At 34.7% G+C, this 13025-nt stretch overlaps 3 protein-coding genes across 3 annotated transcripts, besides 2 other annotated features; all 3 read left to right on the top strand.

Moving 5' to 3' along the window:
* Positions 1 to 1789: part of a mobile genetic element that runs on past the window's edge.
* On the top strand, positions 1015 to 1578 carry TVAGG3_0646100 (MULE transposase domain-containing protein; the record flags this gene model as incomplete). The annotated part of the gene is made up of 1 exon (XM_001302441.1): positions 1015 to 1578. One exon carries the CDS (start codon positions 1015 to 1017, stop codon positions 1576 to 1578), a length of 564 nt encoding a protein of 187 aa, XP_001302442.1.
* A 4173-nt stretch (positions 1790 to 5962) lies between the features above and the next one.
* Positions 5963 to 6682, top strand: TVAGG3_0646110 (glycine-rich protein family; the record flags this gene model as incomplete). The annotated part of the gene is made up of 1 exon (XM_001302440.1): positions 5963 to 6682. One exon carries the CDS (start codon positions 5963 to 5965, stop codon positions 6680 to 6682), a length of 720 nt encoding a protein of 239 aa, XP_001302441.1.
* Positions 6683 to 6926: 244 nt separating this feature from the next.
* Positions 6927 to 8880: a mobile genetic element.
* Positions 8881 to 10393: 1513 nt separating this feature from the next.
* TVAGG3_0646130 (phosphoenolpyruvate dikinase-related family) lies at positions 10394 to 12972 on the top strand (the record flags this gene model as incomplete). The annotated part of the gene is made up of 1 exon (XM_001302439.2): positions 10395 to 12944. The coding sequence occupies one exon, from the start codon at positions 10395 to 10397 to the stop codon at positions 12942 to 12944; it is 2550 nt and encodes an 849-aa protein (XP_001302440.1).
* Positions 12973 to 13025: the final 53 nt, after the last annotated feature.

A 13025-nucleotide genomic window follows, 5' to 3' on the forward strand; every position in this document is an offset into this window, starting at 1 on the left:
TGTTTAGTTTTATTTCACCTAATTTTCAAAGATCATAATTGAATTAGATGGCCAAGCTATTCAAAATACGACCAAGCTTATCAAAATAAGACCAATATATTCAAAATTCTTTATTCTTTCAAATCATTTCATTTTAATGCAGATCCAAGATCACGAACTCACATATATCGAGTTGCTTAAGTATGGAGTGCAACAAGAAATCCAAGCAGGTTGTAGTTATTCATATAAAACTAGGAAAGAAAGAAATCAAATCCAATTTAATTGTAAGTGGCCGAATTGTCCATGTCGCTTCCTTGTTGATACACTTCCCGATGACAAGTACCACATACGAAAATGTATTAACACTCACAATCATTCTGCTCCTTTTCCAAACAAATCACAACAAATTACATCATATTTTTATAGATCTTATTTAACAAGATATTTTGAATCAAATCAAGACCGTGTTTACGCACAATTAAGGTGTTTCAAAGATCTTAATATCCCATTTGATAGTGGGATCATTCCGGAAATGTTTCAACAATCTACAGATGCTTTAAAAAAGTTTTCTAAACGCCTTCATGCAATCAATACCCGTTTCTCAGCGGATGATGTTACATCTCTTGCAATTTTTGTCGACATGGTTAAGAGTCATTCTCCGGATGATCTCATCGAATTTATTCACGAGCCAGATCGTATGATTTTCTATTACGCCCCATTCGAAGCAAATGCTTTTTCACATCAAATACAAACTTATCACATTGATTCCACTTATAAGCTCTTGCGCTCTCGCATACCATTTTATGCCGTCACTGGCAAATTCGCGGAATCAATTGTTTTTCCGTTTTTGTATTTTTTCGTTTGGCCCGACACAAGTGAAAATATACAAGTTTGTCTCACAGCATATTTTGGCTCCATCAATCGCGAACCATCTTATTTTTCAATGGACTGCGCACCTCAAATCACAAATGCTGTTGAAACAGCCATCCCCTTATGCCAGATCATTTGGTGTGGCGTTCATGTGTTCGCGCTGTCATGAGAAAGGCTGAAAAGTTTCAAGATCGTTCCAACTTCGAAACTTTCTATAACTTAATGAAGTTATTGGTCTTTGGTTCTGAAGAGGAAGAAATTGATCCTGATGAAGTTTACAACAATTTAGAAGAAATTTTAAATGAGGAACCTGCTGCCCGTGAATACTTTGACCGACAGTGGCGCCATCATCTTGACAGGTGGATGCTTCGCTATAGAAATGAAGGAGATGGAACAAACAACATCTCGGAATCACATTTCAAGGTTTTGAAGCACCAGTACTTCCCAGAAAGGCAAAATCTTCGACTCGATGAACTTGTCATCGAGTTATATTCCATTGTTGTTCCTTCATTCCTGATTAAGTTGCAAATTAAAGGTCTGGATTCAGAGAGAAGTGTTAAAGTTATCAAAAAAGTCACAAGAGATTTCGAAGAAATGACACAATTTAAAAAAGTCGAATGCATCAGTATGCTTGAAGCTGTTCAGAAAGGTCTGAAAAATGATACACTTGATCCCAACATTGTTTACTCAACATTAAAAATATTATTGCAAAGAAAACATTTGATTTAATAAACATTTAATTTATTATAATTAATTTTTTATTACAGTATAGTAAAAATGCTATAAATAAATTATTATATTTTATTAAAATGTGACTTTTAATAGTAAGTGAATAAAATAAATCAGGAATTGGGAAAGAAATAAGGTTAATTAAAAATAATGAAAATTATAAGTTTAAGGTTAATGAAAAAGTGACAATGGGCGAGTTTGTCCCCCACTCCTATTAAAATTAGAGACTAAATAAATAGCGGATTGATTCATATGGATTTATGTAATTATGAACATTAAAATAGTTTATTTATTGATCTAATAAAAAAAGAAAAATATTAATGGGAAAATTGAAAGAATAGAGTGTCCCATTCACTCGTGTTGGTCGCAATGTGTCATTCTGGGAGACATTGCCACTGCATGTCTCCCACAATGGCACAATGTTCCGCATTCATAACTTGAATGCGGAACTTTGACCGACAAGAGTGTGTTATGCACTCTTATCGGTCTGCACATATCATTCCTGGAGACATTGCCTCTGGATGGCACAATTTTTTGCAATCACAAAGTGATTGCAAAACAATGACCGACAAGAGTGCATTATGCACTCCTGTCGGTCACAAAGTGTCATTCTGGGAGACATTGCCACTGCATGTCTCCCACAATGGCACAATATTCCTTTGAGAAAGACCTGGAAGGGGGTCCTTTCTCAAGGTCAGGGCCCCCTTCTAGTCTTTCTGGTCCTGGAAGGAGCGCTTCTGACTGGTCTGTGCGCTCCTTCCAGGAAGATCAGTAGATTGCTCGAAGTTGGCGGCAAGTGCATTCCGACACCACAGATGCACTTGCCGCGACATATAATTGCGAGTGTCTGCTGCTTTAGTCAAAAGAAGCAGCAGACACTCGCAATGCGAACCGAATTGTCACAGAAAGACCTGGCAGGGGGTCCTTTCTCAAGGTCAGGGCCCCCTTCTAGTCTTTCTGGTCCTGGAAGGAGCGCTTCTGACTGGTCTGTGCGCTCCTTCCAAGAAGATCAGTAGATTGCGCCAATAAGCTCCTATCAACAAATTTTGACTAAAAATATAAAGTATTCTTTTGTGATTTATCAAATAGCTCAATTTTAAAATAGATTTGATTCTAATAATAAATTGAATGAGTTTCGCTTACGTTTAGAATTTAATGATTTTTTCGTTCACAGAAGAGTCATTGATATCCAATATCACAAAACAGCAAAGACACACCATAATAAATGATATTGAAGCTAAATATTACATATTTCAACATATCTAAAAAATTATTAAGATTAGATCTCATGCAATGCCGAGCAGTTTCCTAAAGCATAATTATTTATTTATACAGAATCATGTATATCATTTTCATATTGCAAATTATATATATTCTCACGAAGCAACATGAAATAGACTGTCCGAATTTAAATTCAAATAATAATCTAATTCCAAAGATTTTCTTACAATATGTAATCTCGGTGTTGATTACTCGAATACAAAGGATGCACGTAATTTACAAATAGTTGCATTAATAGTAGTACAACAAAAATTTGATTTTTAGCTTGTCACTTGATATATAAAAATTGCAAAAACTCAATCAAAAATAGGATTTGGACAACTTTTTAAAATTGTGAGAAAAATTCTATCGGCACATTCTATTCAATTTTAAAGTATTTCTTTCATATTCCAATCGATTATTCAATATTTGCCAATCACAAATTTTAGTTCAAAATTCAAAAAATCCCTAATTTTAATTTCAGATGAAATCTCGCAAAAATAACATTGTTTTAACCATATAAATATATATTTTATATATTGTATAGTGATTTTTAATATTTTTATGAGTAAAATCGAGAGTGAGGAAATGTGGACTACAAAAAACGATAGAAATGAATAGTTTACATGGAAATTCTATACTTACAAGTATTCAATGTCACTTTTGTGCTCGAGATTTTGATTCTAGTATAGATTTTTCTATCGTAATTTTAATATTTTATCGCCAAATGATATGATGGTGAGTTTAGACTCCGATATGTGCATGTATTGCAGCGATATTTCATTCGAGTATATCTCAAAAAGATAATGAAATTGAATTCAAAAATAAAGTACTAATTCAAAATAATAAACAAAACAATCGTAAATTAACTGTAGTTACGTTTTTGACTATATGCATAGTATCCCCCTAATTTAATATCTCAATGAAAATTTGTCATATAGCACTAACATTCAAATATTGCAAACTATTGATTCTTTCGATATTGTGATCTATCTACAATTTCTAAAGCTTTTTTTCCGATCATTTTCTTGATAACTTTTTCCTTCAATCATTAATATATCTTCCAATCTGAACTCCTGTTCAGTGATATTTGCCTTTTCATTAAAAATTGCAAGATAAAATTATTTCTTTCAAAACATATGGTTATAGCGATTATTTTTAATTAATATCTAATGAAATGAAATTAACAAAAGAGATTAGTCACCCTATTATAAAGCAAGGGATTGAATCGACCAAATACTGACACTTTTTAAGATCATTAAATAAGGAAAACATGCATTTTATTTATAGATTCAGTTCACATAGTAGCCATATTGCTTAAAATTATGAAGTTCACTATCAGATAACTTATCATAATTGATGATGTCAAGAAAAGTGTCAAAAAAATTAAATCCTTACAACAAAATTTGGCTAAATAAACCATTTTATCATATACATTAATTGATAAGCCTGATGTAAGACCTCGTGTTACTGTAGATAAGCACTCCAAGACCTATATTTTCGATTATCTCTGCGAATCATATTATGATTGTACCGACTACCAAATTGAATTGCCACCAGGAGTGTACAAATTTGACCTATATGGTGCTTCTGGTGGTGCAGCCTCTGGAAAAGTATCATCCTTATTAGATAGGCAAAGTAACTGCGTAAATAGTGATGCTATAAAAATTTTCAATGGAAATGCATCATGTCGAATGGTAGCAAACAGAGGTGGTGCTGGAGGTTTCATCTCGGGCATTATCTCTCTACATCGTAAAATAACCGCTTTTGCGACGATAGGCGGTCATGGCGCCTATGAAATAAAAGAAAAAATAACTAATGATTTTAATATAGATCACATGATAAATGGTGGCTATGGCGGTGGGGGTATACATTTAACCACTATTATTCTGATGATAGTTATGGTTCTGGAAGTGGTGGTGGTCAAACCGCCGTCAAATTTCTGTCAAATGACCTCTGGCATCGAGTGATTGTGAGCGGTGCTGGAGGTGGTTCAGATAATGATCACATAAGTACTACTTTTAAAGGGAATGATGATGGATCCGGTGGTGCAGGGGGTGGGTTTGTAGCTCAGGGATATTGGCTTAATGGCCAATATCAAGATAAAAGGCTTGCAAACTCTACTTTTGGTTTCACTTTTGGATCTGGAGAATCTGCTCAAGCGATTAAATCTTTAAATAAATTAGGAGTGCAAAATGCAGATGGTGGTCATGATAGAGCTGGAGCTGGTGCTGGATGGTTTGGCGGATTCTCTGGGCAGAATGGAAATGCTGGTGCAGGAGGGGGAGTTTATGGGCTTTATCATATGATGCTTTGATACCCCCTGGAAATATAACCGCGCATGGGACATTTTATAATGAATCCGAGAGTCATCCGTACGCTTTCACTCTGAACGATGGTTTCATCTTCAGGGATGTTAAGACCGCGTTAGGTATTTGGGAAGGTCATGGACGGCTTGAAATAACTGTTCTTGACCATCTCATATGTCCGACGTGCAATACATTTTACTATCTCGGAATTAACTATCAAATAATACATTTTATATTAATAAATACATGATTTATGAATTCTTGTGTCTTTTGTTAGTAAATCTGATGTCTCATTATCATTTTTTTTCAATTGATTGTCACATAGGAATGACAGATTTAGGATCACAACTATCATTCTTATCGTCCAAAAGGAAAATTGCTAAATTGATGAGCATCTGGCTTTATCATATAAGTTATGTGGAAATTCGAACAGTGTCCCAGCCGTAACAGTAGATAAGCGCTCAAAAAAATATATTTTCGATTATCCTTGTAAATCTCATTCAGAATGCATTGACTACCAAATTGATCTGCAAACTGGAATATATAAATTTAGTCTATATGGCGCATCTGGTGGTGCCAAGCCTGATCATACATCCTCCTTTATTGACTCAAATTATATATGTGTAAATAATGACGTTGTGAGAATTGCCAATGGCAACACATCGTGTAAGTTAGTGACGAGCTGTGGTGGTGCCGGAGGTTTCATATCTGGCATAATCACATTATCGCGGAAAATAACCGCTTTCGCGACGAGAGGAGGTAAAGGAGTTTACGAATATAAATATCGGATTATTGATGACTTCGATGTTAACCATATGATAAAAGGTGGCTATGGTGGAGGCGGTGCCACGTTCAACCATTATGGAGCGGATTATAATTATGGTTCGGGAAGTGGTGGTGGCCAAACCGCTGTCAAATTTCTGTCTAATGATCTCTGGCACCGAGTGATTGTGAGTGGTGCTGGAGGTGGATCTGATAATGTATATCCTACTGAAACATTAAAAGGCACTGATGATGGATCCGGTGGTGCAGGAGGTGGGTTTGTAGGTCAAGGGTATTGGCAAAATGGGCAAATACAACTCTCAAGACTTGCAGACTCCACTTCTGGCTTCACTTTTGGATCTGGTGAATCAGCGCAATTTTATCGATCAAGGAATCCAAAAGGTGTTCAATCTTCTTATGGCGGTGCTGATAGACCTGGAGCTGGAGCTGGCTGGTTCGGTGGATTCGCTGGACACCATCAAGATGCAGGTGCAGGCGGGGGAAGTTCGTGGGCATTGTCTGAAAATCGCCCGATACCCACAGGAACCATCACTGCACATGGATCATTTTATAATGAATCCGAGAGTCATCCTTATGCTTTCACTCTGAATGATGGCTTCATATTCAAGGATGTCAAGACTGCATCAGGTGTTTGGGAAGGTCATGGAAGACTCGTTATTACTATTATCCAGCGTGGATATTCGATTTGTAGAATTAATTATAATTTGAGGTTTAGCAATGAATTTTTGTTATGCTTTTCTGTAAAACCATAAAAAAGTCGATGTGAAATGATGTTTTTCTGTTGATGAATCAAAATTTTTTTGGGCTGATGATAGACATTTAGTTTTGAGTTATGTGTACATATAAACATTGTTGAGGAACTATTTTTTTTATAGCATGCATGTCATATTAGAAAAATGCACAATATTATCAAGACTCTAATTGAATTATGCTATTGAGCTTGTAATTATAAAGTATTGATGTATGGCAAAGGTTGTTCTTTGAGTGTGGTAGAATGAGTATATAAGAATTTCCGAAAAAGTGACACCCAAAAAGTGATACTTTCAATAGGGAGTAACACTTAAAAAGTGACAATTTAAAATTCACAATAAATAAAAATAATAAATTTTTTAGTCTATTAAATTATTCTTTTCTTTGAAATCCTCCAAAAATTCTTCGAAATGTTCTAAAATATAATCTGGAGAATTATAACAAAATTCATTAATTTCTAACATATACGTATCTAACAATTCATTTGGAATTTCAAACGATCTTAAATATGTAATTGAATTTTGTATCTTCTCATTTATTTGAGAAAGTTTTTCTTCAGCATTTTCCAATAAAAATCTTAATGGATTCAAATTGGCTTCTTGATTCTGAACAAAATTTAATACTTAGTATAAACGTGATTGAACTTCTCTTTTCAATTTTGTTTTATAATCTGTCAATCGAGGCTCGCAAATTCTAATTGAAGGAATAAAACCTGTTTGAAGTAAATCGTTTTTAATACGATAAAAGTAATTGGGTGCAACTTCTTCTAAAAGATTTTTGACAAAAACATCAATTCTTTGATTTTTAACGCAGCCAAAATCGTGATATTTTATCTTTTTAAATAAAGATTCAGAAACGTTATTCACAACGGTTAATTCATTTGGTCTGGCAGCGGCTATCCACATCATAGCCAACAATTCCTTATACAAAATTCAAAAACTTGGGTGCAATCAGAACTGAACTTTCTTGAGGGAATTAAAGGGTGAGAGATTTATAGTCTATCTATATATCTCCCACCTCTAATTCCCTCCCTGACAGCGGGAAATTTTGTCTGAATGTTAAACTATTCAGACAAAGTTTCCCACTGTTTGCGAAGGAATTGTTGGCTATGATGTACTGATTCATGATCAGTACATCATAGCCAACAATTCCTTATACAAAATTCAAAAACTTGGGTGCAATCAGTTCTGATTGCACCCAAGTTTTTGAACTTTCTTGAGGGAATGGAAGAGTAAGAGGTATACATTATGAATATATACCTCTTACCCTTCCATTCCCTCTCTGACAGCGGAAAACTTTGTCTGAATGTTAAACTATTCAGACAAAGTTTCCCGCTGTCAGCGAAAGAATTGTTCCATCTGGTGCATAGAGTGTGAATCTATGCACCAAATGGAGCAAGTCCCTCGCGAAATTGCCAAAACTTGCGTCGCATTTCAAAGATTGCGACCCAAATTTTGGCGATTTCTAGTAGAGATGGAGTATTTTGAGTCACTGACCTATATGCAGTGGCTCAAAGGGCTCCATCTCTACTTTGAAGCAAGGAAACTTTCCTCGAAATTTTGATAATTTGAAGAAAGTTTTCAAGCAATTAACAAAGGATTACTCGCTATGAGGTAAAAATTCTAGATTTTCACCTCATAGCGAGAGCTTCCCTTTCATTGCTTGAAAACTTTCCCCAGCTTCAAAATTGGGGAAAGGGCTGTAAAGTCGACTCCGATACCAGCAGGTACCAGAGTATTTAAAAGAGAAGCCCTCGTACGAGTTTCTATGAAGACCTTCTCATTCAAGAAGATCTTAATAGAAAATCGTACGAGGGCATTGGAAACTCGCGTCTGGTACATGTTGTTACCAGAGTGTTTGAGATTTGAAGACTCTGGTACTAACATGTACCAGAATTTATGATGAATTTAAGATGGACCATTATAAAATGGTAGCGGTTTGTTTCAAAAAATTTTAGATGAGATTTGCATAGATATAGATTATATGATTTATACATATGAAAAATAATATATAAAAATATAATTTTGAGATAATTATGTAAATAATATTTTAAATATTTGAATTTGAGGTATAATTTTATAGTAAAATATATTATAAAGAGTATTTATATAAATATTGTAAAATAATATAAGTAATAAAAATTGAGACCCCCTCCCTGTTTTTGATGTTTTGTCACTTTTTCGGTAATTCTTATTGTTTCGTGGTAGAATTTACGAAAAAGTGACACTTAACCTTAAATTTTCAAACACTATTTTTTGATTGTATTTTGTTATTTATATATTTATATATATATGTATATTTATATATGTATATATTTATATATGTATATATTTATATATGTATATATTTATATTATATATATTTATATATGTATATATTTATATATGTATATATTTATATATGTATATATTTATATATGTATATATTTATATATGTATATATTTATATATGTATATATTTATATATGTATATATTTATATATGTATATATTTATATATGTATATATTTATATATTATATTTATATATGTATATATTTATATATGTATATATTTATATATGTATATATTTATATATGTATATATTTATATATGTATATATTTATATATGTATATTTATATATGTATATATTATATATGTATATATTTATATATGTATATATTTATATATGTATATATTTATATATGTATATATTTATATATATATATTTATATATGTATATATTTATTAGAAACTGCTTCATGCTGTGTTGAGTATTGTTGAATAATTTGAAGTAGTGGTTTTTGAAATCAGCACCCCTATGAGAGCGCTGGCGACCGAAACACCACTAGTAAGATTGTGTATTAGAAACTGCTTCATGCTGTGTTGAGTAAGCTTCGATGTCTTTGTAGGATAGCTTTCTGAGAGCGAAACAAGATAGTGTTGAAAAAAAATTTTGAAAATCTGAGAGACTGTGCAAGAGCCAACGACCAAAACACTACCAGTAAGATACAGCAGTAGTAGCTGCTTCATGCTGCATTGAGTATTGTTGAATAATTTGAAGTAGTGGTTTTTGAAATCAGCACCCCTATGAGAGCGCTGGCGACCGAAACACCACTAGTAAGATTGTGTATTAGAAACTGCTTCATGCTGTGTTGAGTAAGCTTCGATATCTTTATCAGACCACCTTTAAATTAACCACTCACATTCTCACTGTGGTCCATCTAAAATTTGTAAGCTTTATGACATAAAATTATATTATATGCAGGATCCCACCTATTACTTAATCTTTTTGGAATAAATGTTTTATAATATTTATCGATTGATTGTAATTTTTTGTATAAAAAAAGTTTTTTATTTATATTAAAAATATATTCGGTTAATGATATTATCTTATAATTTGTAAATAAATCTAGTAATAAAATAACTTTAATAGTTGGTGTCACTTTTTCGAAAATTCTGGTTTTTTCCAATATTATCAAGACTCTAATTGAATTATGCTATTGAGCTTGTAATTATAAAGTATTGATGTATGGCAAAGGTTGTTCTTTTCAAATCCAACCTATTCTAATGAAATTTTGAGAATTGATTTCGCAAATCAATACAAAAAATCTATTTTAAACAAATTTTAGAGTTAAACGCTTCTATCTACTGTTATTGTAAGATAATAATTTATTTTTCTAGGGTCTTACACCAACGATTTCCCCATAGAAAAAAAAACGTTATTTGGATAGAGAATGGACACAGTAATTTCTCTATCTGATGTTCCATCATTATTAAGGAAACTCGGCTCATGGGAGAAAGTAGAAGAACTATGTGGCGAGAAAGCTGTCAATTTAGCCAAAATTATCGGATCAAACGTAAATATTGCGGATGGTTTTGTTATTACAGATGCAGCATATCAAAAATACGTCGAAAATGGAAACAAATTACCCGATTCAGTCTGGGATGAGATCTTAAAGCATCTTCATTCGCTTGAACAAAGAGTCGCCAAATTCTTTGGTCAGAAGAGACCTCTTTTCTTAACAGCAACAGGCCCATCACCATTACCAGGCATCGATGGTATCGGAATGAATGACTTTACTGCAAATGAATTAGCAACTTCTTCAACATTACGCGATTTACCTTATCAGCTCTATCCACGCTTAATTTCATCACTTGCCTCTATCGCATACGGAATTGATCGTGATGAGTTCTCGTATATTTTCGATCAATTATTGGATTACACTGGCTCAATCCACGTCACCAACTTCAAACCATACGATTGGATCCATCTCACAAAGATCTACAAATCAATTGTCGTACGTAAAACCGGAAAAGTCTTCCCACAGAACGTTTTAGACCAACTCAAGCTTGCAATTGAAGCCATTCTTAAGGAATACACAATACTCGAGACCAAGTTCTCATCCGGATTCTCAATCTTCATACAACAGCACGTTTTCGGAGACTACGACGCAAATTCATACAGTGCTATCCTTACGAACTACGATTCAGAGACCGGCAAGAAAGGTATTTCAGGCCAGTTCTGCAAGCAGAGTTCTCTTGATGATATAGAGAACGGATACAGACCACTTTCTCCAGGATCCGAAGTTGATAAGACCGGATCAGAGATTGTTTCCCGCATTGACTCCAGAATCGACTTCCCCTTCGTCGTCGGCGTCGTCAACCGCGCAAACAAAGTGTTTGTGACCCACATTCACAAAGCCATTTTCGGCGATGAGCGACCATTCAACATCGTCAACGAGTCAATCAAGGGTGGAATGGGCAAGAAAGAGGCCATCAACCTTATTGACGCGATTTCGATTTCGAATGCGAATAAAAATAAGCTTGTCGAAGCTCCAAGCGAAGCCTTAGCCAAAGGAGCCGAAGGATCACTCGGTGCAGCATCAGGACCAATTGTTTTCTCCAACGCTAAGTGCATAGAGCGTGCTAAAAACGGAGAAAACGTCATTTTGGTCAAATCCCAAATTACCGGTGCAGACATTGCCGCCGTTGCCGCCTCTTCCGGTGTTATTTCCCTTCACGGCGCAGAGTTCTCCAACGCCGCCTTCATTGCACGCAGTCTCTGCAAGCCAGGCGTCTTCGGAATCGAAGGATCAATCATCGACCACGAAGAAAACTGTTTGAAGATTTCCGACATCGCGCTGAAGGAAGGAGAAGTCGTAACAATCGCTGGAGGCTTCTTGTACCAGAACGCTGTCCCTCTCACACCGAAACTCTCAGAGCAGAACATCTTGGACGTATTGAATGTCGCAGATGAAATCAGAAAAGATAAATTTTCTGTCACTTCACTTTGTTCGAATTCTGATGACGTCAAGAAGAGTCTTTCTCTTGGAGCAGCCTCTCTCGGCATTCTCTGCATGGACTCCATCATTCTCAACAACGCGAAGGAGCTGATCATCAAATTGGTTGATAACCAAAATGATGAATCAATTTCAAAGGAAATTTCTGACAAAATCACTCCGATTATTGCTGATGCGATCAAAGCAAATGACAAATCTACATCGACTGTGAGATTGTTGTCATTGGCTCTTGGCGCTTTTCTTCCTTCTTTGAAGGAGTTAACAGCGGATATCGCGAAACTCAGAGTGATGAAAGAAAACAACAAAGATTTCGATGAAGAAAAAGAAAAACAACTCCAGGAGAAGGAGAAACTCATCGAAAAGACAAGAAAACACAATGAAAGTAACCCGTTGATGGGTACAAGAGGTGCAAGACTCCTTTTGACAGTTAAACCTCTCTTAGATTGTTTGGTAAATTCAATTTTATCTGCTGTCAAAACCGCTGGCAAAAACAGTGTCAGAATTTTGATTCCATTAGTTACAAAAGCCAAAGAAGTCCGCCGCTTGAAAGAGCAGATCCGGGAGCTTGCAAAGGCTCAGGAAGTTGAAGTGGAAGTTGGTTCTTCAATGGAATGCGCAAGAAGCTGTTTGACAAGCGACAAAATTTCTGAATTTTCTGACTTTGTTTATATTGATGTCGAAGGATTGACACAGACTTTGTTTGGTATGTATAGAGAGGACGCACAGCACTCTTTCATGACAGAATACAATGCATGGAATATACTGAAGGCGAACCCGTTCCAGGTGTTCGATGAACAAGGTGTTGGAGATATAATTAGGAAGTCATGCGAGAAATCATCGAAGAAAATTGTTGTTTGCGGAAAACAGGTAGCTTCTCAACAGGCAATCAAGTTCTTGGCTGGTGTTGGAGTTGCTGGTGTTGTCTGCGAATCAGATGAAATTCCATTGGCTAGATTGGCTGCTGGACAATTCTGCTCGAACTAAAAAATGATATTTATTTCTTTTTTTATAACTTATGTGATAATAATTTTTTAATTCATTACTTTATGGAAATATGGATTATAA

Source organism: Trichomonas vaginalis, chromosome III (assembly GCF_026262505.1).
Source record: "Trichomonas vaginalis G3 chromosome III, whole genome shotgun sequence".
NCBI lineage: Eukaryota > Parabasalia > Trichomonadida > Trichomonadidae > Trichomonas > Trichomonas vaginalis.